The following is a 12472-nucleotide window of genomic DNA, read 5'->3' as shown; positions in this document are numbered from 1 at the left end:
CATTTTTATTTTTTGACAGGTAGATTTGGACTTAAAGGTCAAAAGTTACAGCCATGTTAAGGTAAAAATATGCAAGCTTAAATATCTAAAAAAGCGCAGGCCGAATAGTAAGCGCCATGCTGCACCCGAAACAGGAGATTTAGCACTACAAACGCGTAAAATTCTAAGGGGTGTTTTTTTTTAAACTCGAGATATCTTCATTTGAAAATGTCTAATTTTCAAGGGAAAAGTGTATGGGACCACCCTAACGAAATTTCAAAATTGTCCAACTATATGTTTTTCCGTGTAATTTTTCCCGCTGAATCTGCCCGCAGAATTGAGCCAAAGTGTCAAAATACCGATTTTTTGGGTTACTATGATAATTTTACAAACATTGGTTTTACCCCTCCGGAAATTTTCACGTCAAAAAAATATTTTTTTGTTTTGCTTTTTTTAATCTTCTCCGTATTGACGGCATTGAACAAAACAAAAATTCTCATTGGTATGAATAAATGCATCTTATAGGAAAATTTTTGCTCAAAATTTTCGTCTACATCCGAAACTTTTCATGTTTGGAAGAATTTGAGAACTGAGCCCAATGATTTCCTCAACTACTTTTTTTTTGGGACGCGCTATTAGACACTCAATAATATTTTGTTTGATTTTTTTTTTTGAAAAAATCAAAATAAAGCCAAAAAGTAAAAACCTTATAAAATCCGATTGGTATGATTATGAAACAATTTTTCGAAGAATATTAATATTAGCATTACTTGTATGGATGGACTTTGAAGGATGGGTGGAGTTAGGAGTGAGTGCTTAACCTGCCAAACATACGAGAATTTCTGGTACATTGTTCATCTTTGAAAACTCACAGATAATTTTTGGAAAGTAAAGTAGTAGTAGAAGTGAAATCAAAATTCCGCGCGATAATCCAAAAATTGAGTCTTTTCAAATCCGTTTCGAAAATACCTACTTTCTCTGTCATCCTAAAGTGACGAAATGGCCCACATTTCGGCATAACAAATAGTTTTAATAAGACTTATTAGTTTCGGAAAGTAATAATTTTTGACACTGCTTGATTTTTAATTGATGAATGTCAACCTAGAGGGGGAAAAGCAAAAATCCTATTAAAAAGAGTTTTTCGAAATTGTGAAATAAAATTGTATGCAACTCGTTCCAACTCTTTAGAACAACTCGTGCTAGAAAAAAAATGTTATAGCTTGTTACATAAACTAATATTTTGAGTTTCTTTCTGCCAATTTTGATGGAATTGATTTGTATAGCTGTGTGAAACAGCGGGTTAATCCCCGAGTGAATTCGAATCTTGGTATCTTACGATTGATTGCGCACTTTATTCGGTAACGAGTGAGTGATTTATGATCTTTGGATTGAAATTATGGACACTTGTTTATATATTTTTATTTGGTAACGCAAAATTAGGGTTGAGATATTAGGATGTGACAAAAATGACTTTTTGGTGGGTTTGCTCCGGAGGTGGGTTTGCTTGATTGGACGTAACAGGAGCTGGCGCTTTGCATTTGAATTTTAAATAGGATTTAACCGATGAAAAAAGTTTTTTTTTCAAAAATGTTACTTTTTGAGGCATTTTGGCCACTAATGCGTTTATTTTTAAAATCATTGGCGTGTATGCCAGATCCTTGCGTAGCTTTTTGTATATATAACATTGAAATCTGGAGCACCTTGGAGCAAAGTTTGGCATTTTTTTTCGAAAAATCGGCCCCGGCAAAAAAGATATGCGTCACGCCTCGCGACGCCCTAGACGCCATTTGATTTTGCTGGGATAAATTTTTCGAAAAAAAAATGCCAAACTTTGAAGGTCTGAACCGAGCTCCACGGTGCTCAAAATTTCAATGTTATATATACCGAAAGATGCGCAAGGATCTGGCCTATACGCCAATGATGTTGAAAATATACGCTTCAGTGGCCAAAATGCCTTAAAAAGTGACATTTTTGAAAAAAAAATAATCTTTTTTTACGGGTTAAATCCCATTTAAAATTCAAATGCAAAGCGCCAGCTCCTGTTACGTCCAATCGAGCTCATATTTTGGATTTGGGCTTAGTATGCCCACCGGAACAAACTTTTGAATGCCCGCCAAAAAGTCATTTTTGTTACACTCTAGTGAGATATGTTTATTTTTTAAAGTTCAAGTATTTGAAGTGCAACCCGTATACTGAAGATTAAATAATTTTATTACCTATTTCAATGAAATGGTTCACGTTTTCAAAATAATCTTCATAATTACTAGTATTATTTTCAACGCAAGAATTTCCTTGCCAATCAACTTCGAACATATATAAAAAAAATTTTGATAAGATTTGCTAAACTTAAATTGTTTTTTTATTTGTTTTTTTAACACATATACATTTTGTAAAAAAAGTATTTACACCCCTTGGGCACTATGCACATTTTGTGATGAAACATGTAAACAATTTAAAGTTTGACAGGAACCTAGTACTACGTTTTGTTTAGAAACTCATGCCAAACATTTTGCTACAAAAAGCTCATGAAAAGATGATTTCTATAAAAAGTTATATAACAAATACTATTACGAAAATAAAATAGGTGCAAAAAAAGTTTGTACACCTTACGAAAAATTAACATAAATAATGTTATTTGTTGACAAATCACTATAAATCCAGTCTCCCAACTCCAAATAGGCATCCTTGACTGATTAAAAAAATAATTTGGATTGAATATAAAGTTTACTGACTACTTAGTATAAAAGTTTATATAACTCTGGAAATTCTATATAAAACTTATCTAAACTTAATTTTGCAAACTTTTAATTCAACTAAATGTCTATATATTACCATAGAATTGCTAAATAAACATTTTGGAGTGGGTATAACACCGTTTTGGGGGTATTTGTATCGATAGAATAGATTTTTCGTTGGAATTTCGTACCAACCCGGAATAACGTCGTAGGAAAATCCGCCGGCATCCGAACCGGTGCACGATTCACAAGTCAACCTATGTGGAATCGGAAAGGGCATAAGATTTCCGATCTTTTGATACCCATACATCTAGGTTTTCTTAAAAACCTACGTTTTTAAATACCTGGGCAAAAAGTAAGTTTGATCCACGAGAACAAAAATTACGAAATTCCATACATTTTTGGCAGGTTGCTCAAACGAAACCATAACAACGTTTTTGCTTAGGTATTTAAAAACGTGGGTTTTATAGAAAACCTGGATGTATGGGTATCAAAAGATCGGAAATTTTATGCCCTTTCTGATGCCAGATAGGTTGACTTGTGAATTGTGGACCGGTTCAGATGTCGGCGGATTTTCCGACGACTTAATTCCGGGTTGGTACGAAATTCCAACGAAAAATCTATTCTATCGATACAAATACCCCCAAAACGGTGTTATACCCACTCCAAAATGTTTATTTAGCAATTCTATGGTTATATATAGACATTTAGTTGGATTAAAAGTTTGCAAAATTAAGTTTAGATAAGTTTTATGTAGAATTTCCAGAGTTATATAAACTTTTATACTAAGTAGTTAGTAAATTTTATATTCAATCCAAATTATTTTTTTAATCAGTCAAGGATGCCTATTTGGAGTTGGGAGACTGGATTTATGGTGATTTGTCAACAAATAACATTATTTATGTTAATTTTTCGAAAGGTGTCAAAACTTTTTTTGCACCTTTTTTATTTTCGTAATAGTATTTGTTATATAACTTTTTATAGAAATCATCTTTTCATGAGCTTTTTGTAGCAAAATGTTTGGCATGAGTTTCTGAACAAAACGTAGTACTAGGTTCCTGTCAACATTAAATTGTTTAGATGTTTCATCACAATATGTGCATAGTGCCCAAGGGGTGTAAATACTTTTTTTACATACTGTAAAAAATCAAAAATTTTATGTAAAAAAATGTCTGGTAACACTAGCGAATATCCCCAACATTTTCAGTGCAGCAACAGCAGTGATATCGGTCGAGTGGCTCGCGTTTGTTTAGTCGATGTCGTCAGCCTTGAGCTGTTGCATGGAGTTGTGATGGAAAGGCGCAAAGTTCCTCCCGCCCAAATATTTCGACCGAGTTGCAACCTGAGGGGGCGCTACGTTTCCATTTCGTTCCGTTTGCCCGCTGTTCTGGTCCCTCCCGGAAGGGTTATGAATGAAAAGCGCGCAATAACTTTTGCTTTCGCATTGCTGGTTTTCGGTTTTTGTGACCTGCATTCCAAAGTTTTCGCCTACCTGTTCAACAAGTGGCCGGAATGCCACTGGGGTTGAGCAGCGAAAGAGGAACTTGTTTTTTTTTTTTGCATGACAAGCTGGAAAATTTACCTTGCTGGAGGTTATTAGATTTGTTACCCATGACAGAATTGCATGACTGGGATTTTCCTTCCGGATGAAAAATGTCTTGGCTCAATAATGTCTTTCATTTAATTCATTTGATTAATTAGCGTAATTGCTTTACGATTTGCAACAAGCATGGAATTTATTGAATGTTTTCAACAATTTTTACAAATATCAATGTAAAAATCAATTGTCAGAATCGATGGAAATATGATATCAATTTAATCTGTCTTCCCTAGTTAATTCCAGCTCGACAGTCTTCATTTTTCATTGTTTATATTTATCTCTGCAAACAGGCCCACCTGTAATGAACTGCATTGAACGGTAGATGGAAAATGGAATAATAATAGGGCCAGTAATTGCTTTCATCACATGGCTGCACGGTGCCGCATCATCCCACCTGGGTTTCAAAGTTCCAAAAACAAGTGGTTCAATTTCCTCGTTCATTAGTTTTGGAAATTGAATTTCAGCAGTTGCTTGGTGTTTCTCTTCAATTATACCACGGACATCGTTAAAATCTTTTCAATAGCCTTTTATTTTACTGTCTTGGTCTTGGCCAGAATTGATTAAAGAAAAATTGAACTCTACAAATAGTGCATTTTACGCTCAATTTTAAGACGCTTACCGGTTCCGCCCAACTTGAGGCAAATTTTCCTCTACAATGATGCTGATTTGATAGTTTTCGCATATTGTTGGAAACTTTATCGTTACATTTGTTTCCACTATACCGTGGTAAGAATGGCAAACTTTGTGACGCCAGTTTACTGCACACAATCGGAAGGACCTCCGAGAGAATGGGCAAGTTTTTGCTAAATTTGAAGCACTACTACAAAGCTCTGCTCTGATGGTACACCGAGTGCTGGCAGTAAAACTTTTAGCATCGTTCATGCTCTGATTGCGATTGTGATAGCAGCAGCAGCAGCAGATGCTTTCGAGGGAGAGAACCATCTTGTCCTTTCATCCATTATTTACTTGAGTTGAAGGGAACGATTGCTTGCAACAATGATGCAACGAAAAGCTCGAATCATGTGGAGTTGTTTATTGCTGGGAGGGAACTTATTAGATTTGCATTCAGCTGTATTATGGATTTATTTTGAAGCAAGATTTCAATTCAATTATCAGAAAATTAAATAATCAAAAGTTTTGCAACAAAAATTTATAAATAATTCCCTGAAACAAAACTAAATAATCTGAAAAATTTTGATGGTTGATTGACTAAAAACTTAGATTTTTTACCCGAGTTCGGTAAAGTTTACCGATTACTCAACTGCTGGACAGTTCCGTATACTGAAAATGAAAACTTACCGAAATTCTGTATTGAAGTTTGTTATTGTTCATCTTACAACCGATTTTTGTATTATTCTGTTCATTTTGACAGATGGTTTACCGATCTAAACTGCTTTTTCAACTACTGAATTCGGTGAGTAAATCTGTGTATTATATTATTAAATGCATTTTCTTAATATTTCATCGCCACCACGTGGCCATCAGATTTGTAATTTTCAACCGCCGTAGATTTTTCTCCATTCAAAATTTCAACTTTTTGTATGTAGCGTTGTTTTTGGCCAGACGGGGGAACAGTTGTGGCTGAATGGTTACGATGTTCGCTTTGTAAGCGAATGGTACTGGGTTCGATTCCCATTTGCTCCCAACGAGAAAGCTCTGGACTCATTGGAATTGGCGACACAGAATTCATCCAATAAGAGATGAGAAGAATTGAAAAGCTTTCCTATTAGAAATGTGAACACACGATGAATTCGAACAACAATGCAAACGGTCGTAACCACTCGCCTAGGGTGGCTCCTTAGACCATTTACCTTCCCAAAAAAACCGTCCAACTCCAAGCAAAATATGCTTGGGGACACCTTAGTGATTTGCCCTTGAAATAAAAAAAAATATATAGAAATTGTTGTAAAAAGTTATGGTTTCAAAAATTTAAAGAATGAAGTGTTTTGCAATCATTTGTTTCAAAAATATCTAAGAATTGACATAAGTTTTATTGTTTCGAAATTTCATAAAAAATCAAAACATTTTTAAACGGGTCCAAACATACTAAATATGATTATCAATGCAGAAAATGCATTTTAGTTTGATTTCAGTTGATAAGACGTCTATTTTCATGGAAATTTTGAAGTATTTTGAAAATATTTTTTTTACCCCTGATTTTTCGGACTAATTTAAAGGGGGGGGGAGACCTATAATTTGAAAAATATTTGCATCGGCCGTATAGGAATTTTTTCGGATCACTTTGAAATATTTTTACGGAAATGGTCTTTGGCATAGTCACCTTAAATAAAAACAAGATTGAAAAGTATTTTGGCTGTATTTTGAAAACAGAAAACTTTTTCAAAATTTGTGTAAGGTTAACAATTTTGTCAACAAATTAAGGTGCAAGAAAAAACCAAATAAAATATTAAATGGGTTGTTCTCCGCCAACGCACATAATAGTCGCCCCGATTCCTTTTCAATTTTCGTTAAACTTTGCTTTTAGGGGTAATTTTGGTCCCTGATCGTGAATCCGAGGTCCATTTTTCGATATCCGATTTTTGGCGTACCTACTCAAAATTCCAAAAATCGCATTTTTCATAAAAAAATAGAAAAATTCGTCGTTACTCAACTGTCAAAAATCGTGAGACATGTAATTTTATGAGAAATTTAATGTTATTTTCGAATTTGAAAAAAAAAAAAACTTTTTAAAACTACGTTGAAGGGTTATTTTTTAGAGTTTAACAATGTTCTACAAAGTTGTACTGCAAACATAAACAAAAAAAAAAAAGGATTTATAAAAGTAAGGGGTTTGAATGTACTCTTCACGAGTTATCATAATTTTTCAATTTTTCTTTTGAAAAATTGATGTTATTCATTGTTGACCAGGATTCCAAATTTCCAACCCCTAAAATCAAACACATGTTTTTGAAATTATATTTTTCTATAAGTTGTGACTTATGGGCCGAATTTCCATGACACCAAATATCCAGCTCTTCACGGTTTCGAGCTACAAATCACTGAAAAACGTGCCATAGTAAAAAAATTACATTGGTGGTATCGCCCCACCATCACGGATTCGTGATTAGGGACCAAAACTACAAAAATTAAATATCACGAAAATCGAAGAGGGGTCGGGGCAACTTTTTCAGATTTCGCGGGGTTGCTGGAGAATTACCCAAATTACAATACTCAACCTTTTCAAAAAACATTGAAACAACAAGTATGACACACAAAACGATTTTTTCGAGGTTTTGTGTGTTCTTATTTGGATGTTTCCATGAATTTCTTATGTTAAAAGAAGCCATTTTGTATCATTAAACTTTTCCATACAAATCTCCATACAATCGCGGGCTTGTGATACACAATGGGCATGTTAATATACGCAAATCTGTAACATGAGAAGGGATTTTCTGATCGATCTGGTGTCTTTGACTAATTGTTTGGTTATGACCAGGATTTCTGATATTAATAATTATACAAAATAAAAATCAGAATTAAGCCCAACATTTTGAACATAAATGTGTTAGTCCTTTCGAAATGGTTTCTCCTAATATTAAAAAAAATAAATAAATATTTTTTTAACATTGAAAAACAAAAGAATAGTTTCCCAAATAGGGCTTATTAGAAGAAATTGAAGAAAAAAGATCTAAAAATTTCAATTGTTATAGACTGTATTTATTTCAGCAATTAGCATTTTGATAAGCAAAGACAAAAAAGGAAAATTATTGGAAATTTTCTCAACGTTTCAAAAAAAAAATTAATGTAGGGGTATTTTCAAATTCCAAAAATAAAACAGTCAATAGTTGCAGAAAATGTTGGCCCCGGTCTAACCTAGAGGTTAGGTCGTTAGCTCAGTCCAGGTGTAGGAGTCGTCTCCCTGGGTCCTGCCTCGGTGGAGTCGCTGGTAGGCAGTTGGACTAACAATCCAAAGGTCGTCAGTTCGAATCTCGGGGTGGATGGAAGCTTAGGTGTAAAAAGAGGTTTGCAATTGCCTCAACAATCAAGCCTAGTTTCGAGTAGGAATCTCGTAATCGAGAACGCCAAGGCAATGCTGTAGAGCGAATAATTTGATTTTGATTTTTTGAAATCGATCAGAGATAATGAATCGTAAACACAAATCGATGTTCAAATTTTTCGATTTCTTGTCAAAATAAACCCAAAAACAAAAACTGCTGTAGTAGCTGTAGTTGAGCAAAGCGTGGGAACTTTAAAATAGGAACGCGTATCCTCCTTTTTCCGATAGCATCAAACAAGATTCGAAGCCTTTTTTCATCCAATTTTCATTTTTCTCGCAGAGACCAGGTGGACTCCCATCGCCACCTACCAGAGGAAATCAAAGTTTCCCCCTTGCTGGCGATCGGAATGTTGATTTAGGACTGAGAAAAGTTTTCCGGGGGGTTTTCATCGTTGTGTGAGTGTGTTCCTATAGGTAAACAGGATTTGGGAAAGCTTTGCGAAAAAAGGGGGTTAATGTCAACGGAATTTTTTGTGGTTCCGGGGGGCTCTGTGGGATTTTTGCTCTATCCTTATTGACAGTGTTTATTTTATTTGCTTTCGAATGTAAGCTAATGTAAGGTTGGTTGGATTCCTTTGAGATGGAATTTTGGGATTGTTTTGGAATGTTTGTGGTTGGCAAAATGCTTTTAGAAGATTGACTTGGTTGGAGCGTAGTAACCCATGGCTTTGGACAAAATGTCAGCTGTGGACGGTATCAAGCATGAACTTCAAGAATTGAAAGAGAGCTTAAATCAAGCAGAATGCGAAAATCTCAGACTGAAGGCTTGTTTATTATAAGTTTTGTGTGAAATATGCTGAAATTTGATTTTTATTTAAATAGGAATTACTTAAAGAGATGGCTCTGGCTAAGCAAACTCTCGCAAATGAGTTGTGGGGAGCTCAATCAGAGAATGCGAAACTAACGAAAAAGCTTAGCAAGCAAAAGTAGGGTTAGAACATTTATATGAATAGCTTTTTTATAATGCTTTGCCAGACATATATTTACAGTTCACGCTAAAACGCAATCCATCGAGATGAATCGAATAGGAAAAACGCTCGAAGGATTACAGGTTGTTTAACAATGCATTTCCCGCCAAGTGCACATGTTCTAGTTTTAATTCTCCCCGCGCAGAACTCGTTACGAACGTCCAACCGGCAGATGGCTCGTCACATGCAGCGCTGCTCCAGCGTCCGGTCCCGGCTGGGGACGATTTTCCTGCGGATGTGGTCGACCAAGCAGTGGCACCTGGGCGACCGGAACCGGTACCAGCGGATGTGCCTTCAGTTTGCCGAGTACGTGCGGGAACAGAACCGCTACCTGCAGGCAACGGTCGACGCCAAGCTCAGCGTCGAGAGCATTGCCAGCTGCCACCGGCAGTATCTGAACCTGTTGACACGATGCTCACAGTTGCTGCACGAGAATATGGGTCTGCGGTTGCTGGCGGTTCGAGACGAGTCGTCCGGTAGCATTCGGTCGAGGCTATCCATGCAACAGGTGGTTTGGATCTTCTGTTAATTTTTGATGAAATTACTCATTTGTTTTCCTTTTTTAAGAGCGTTGACTCTAATCCTGACGGAATTGATTCTGGAAATGACTCAAAAATTCTTGTAAAGAAGCGTTCCAGCTCTATTTAGATGTAACAGTATCCACTTTTCTATTGTGAATCATGTTAGTTATCTTGCACCACAGTACCGAACGAAGCAAATACACACGAAATAGATGGAGTTTATTTGGCAGTCAACATTATTACGTACAAACAGAGTACATGTAAATTAGTGTCCTAATCAGAGCGGAAAGTTTCCCGTACACCAGCAGCGAATGAGAGGCGAAAACTTTTGCCACATTTTCCTTTCGTCATGGAACCGGCGAAAAGTGCCTGTGGGTGGTTGCTTACCATGAAATATTGTGCGGCGCGTGTGTCTGTGTGTGTGTGTGTGTGGTATAGTTCCAGATGATACACGCAACGCCAATGTTGCTGGTGGAGCTTTGAGCAGAACACATTCCGGTATACTGTACAGCTTGCCACTGGGAAAGCCACTAATGATGAACTTTACTAACTCAATTTCCAGCATGTTGTTTTTACTGGGCGCATATTAATTGAACGGTTTCATGGATACTTTGAGGAGCACTCGTGAGCGGCTTTTTTGAAGTAGCTTAAACAAGACATTTGGGGAAACTTCCAAAACTAGTCAGACAAAAAAACAAATGAGACAAATTGAGAATATAACTAGGAATAAAACCAAGATGTACTTAATATAACCTAAGAGTAATTCTCTCCTAATGAGCAAATTTATTGTTTTTTTTTTTATGTGGATGAAACTTTGTTCTTTTTCAATGACCAAAGAAGACATATTTGACAAAAATGTTATTACAGGATGATCGAAGCAAACCGTGCCCGGGATCGGACACGACATTTTTGACGCTGTCATTTTCAACGTTTTAATTATTTCCGAATTTGTAAAGTTTCTTGAAATACAGAGTTCTCATTTCTTTCTTGTTTTTTTTTATACGACTTTCAGGAGGAGTTGTTAGCAGAAACAAGAAGGACAGGAGCTGAAGTGTTCCTGTAGTTCGTCCGGCCTGTTACAAATTACGTGTCGTGCGGTACCAGGACTGCTGCCGGAAATTCTGCTGATCAAGACAGAAAATCAAGAAAGGGGAACAACTACACACAAAAAAATATTTCCAAATGTTACATCATCTATGATGTAACACTTTTGCACGTCATTAAACATTTAATTTTAAATGCAATTTGATGTAAATTTGTTACGAATTATGCGTAAAAACATGATTTTACCTGTGATTCAACCGTTTACGTCGAAACTCAAGTCTACATCAACTGAGTGTGCATGTGATTCATTTTTTCCGTGTCGAGCAAATTCACATATTTTTTTCTGTGAATATACGCGGTAGGGTGCTTATTAATTTCTCGTCGCTCCAAACCTTTAGTGACGTGATGGGAGCAAGGACGTCTATACGATCCCGCTACAAATTTCCGGTGCTTGGGGAGGGAAGAGGGTAACCATTTTGATCTATGCGCCGGTATTTGTAGCACTAAAATTTGTGCAACAAAACTTATGCACATGGGTGTACAGATTACGGAGTAAAAGATGATCGAATTGTTTACCTAGCACTCATTCGATTCCAGGACTTGCGGGTATAGAGATCATACATACACACATACTACATGTACTTACAAAAATGTTATTACAGTACATGTTCGGTAACTGGACTGCTTTTTAACTAGGCTGTAGCCCACTTAAAAAGCAGACACACGTCAAAAAGGGGTCAAAGATGAAACAATCAAGTGAAATAAATAAAAAAAAAATTTTGTTTTTGTGAAATTTCATGTCACAACTAAAGGGAACTTGAAAAAAATGTTCTGAACACATTTTTTTTTTAATTTTTAAAGGTAACTTTTATTTTTACACTCAACTTAGACATTGGTGATCCCCTCGGCATTTTCCGTTCAGCCCGGATTTTCTTATCGGTTTAATGTCCTTAGATGTGGATTTCTCAGAAAAAATAGATACAGATACAGAAAAAAGACAATTAATTTAATTCGAATTTTGAAATAACAGCAAAAAATTAACAGTGTAAAATAACCATTTAAAAAAAATCTTGTTCTGGATTTCTGTCCATTATTCAAGAAACGGCGTTAATACACTTTTGTCAAAATTTAGATTTTTGCTTCTTATGGAAGAAAGAAATTTTGAAGGCCTGTACCGAGCTCCAGGTTGCTCAAAACTTCAATGTTATATATACCTAAATATGGCGTCCAATTTTCCCGGGTTTTGAATTTCCCGGGATAGGGGAAAATACTTTTGAATTCCCGGGAATTACCGGGATCCCGGGAAATTTTTGAAACAGTCATAAAATCTATGTTTTCATGTTATTGGTTTTTTTTTTTCTCTAATTTATTATTTTTTTTATTAGGTCCTCTTCGGTACCGAGACCTGGTTAGGACCGGGGATCAAATACACAAAATAAAAAATAATATCAAAAAATAAATACACTGCGGCAGGAGTAAATCCGCACCGAACTTGCAGGACATGGGGCCGACCACCCTTTCCCTGTCCGAGCGGGTCTTGTAACTCCTCAGCCGCGCAGTTAGCTCGTAGAACATCTTCCATAGCTCCCCGAGGAACATCTTCCACAACTCCTCCGTGTTGTAAAGCA

General features: G+C 36.0%; 1 protein-coding gene across 3 annotated transcripts; it reads left to right on the top strand.

The window, feature by feature from the left end:
• The first annotated feature begins 8922 nt into the window (after nucleotides 1-8922).
• On the top strand, nucleotides 8923-10022 carry LOC120425272 (uncharacterized). Of its 3 annotated transcripts, XM_039589718.1 has the most exons (5): nucleotides 8923-9075; nucleotides 9134-9237; nucleotides 9287-9362; nucleotides 9425-9787; nucleotides 9847-10022. In XM_039589718.1, exons 1-5 carry the CDS (start codon nucleotides 8974-8976, stop codon nucleotides 9925-9927), a joined length of 726 nt encoding a protein of 241 aa, XP_039445652.1. In that variant the 5' UTR covers nucleotides 8923-8973; the 3' UTR covers nucleotides 9928-10022. The 3 variants fall into 3 exon arrangements, with proteins under 3 accessions (XP_039445652.1, XP_039445654.1, XP_039445653.1); XM_039589720.1 differs by lacking the exon at nucleotides 8923-9075 and having other exon boundaries at nucleotides 9128-9242; nucleotides 9301-9362; XM_039589719.2 differs by lacking the exon at nucleotides 8923-9075 and having other exon boundaries at nucleotides 9155-9242.
• Nucleotides 10023-12472: the final 2450 nt, after the last annotated feature.

Source organism: Culex pipiens, chromosome 2 (genome assembly GCF_016801865.2).
Source record: "Culex pipiens pallens isolate TS chromosome 2, TS_CPP_V2, whole genome shotgun sequence".
Lineage (NCBI taxonomy): Eukaryota > Metazoa > Arthropoda > Insecta > Diptera > Culicidae > Culex > Culex pipiens.
This window is presented reverse-complemented; position numbering and strand designations above follow the sequence as displayed.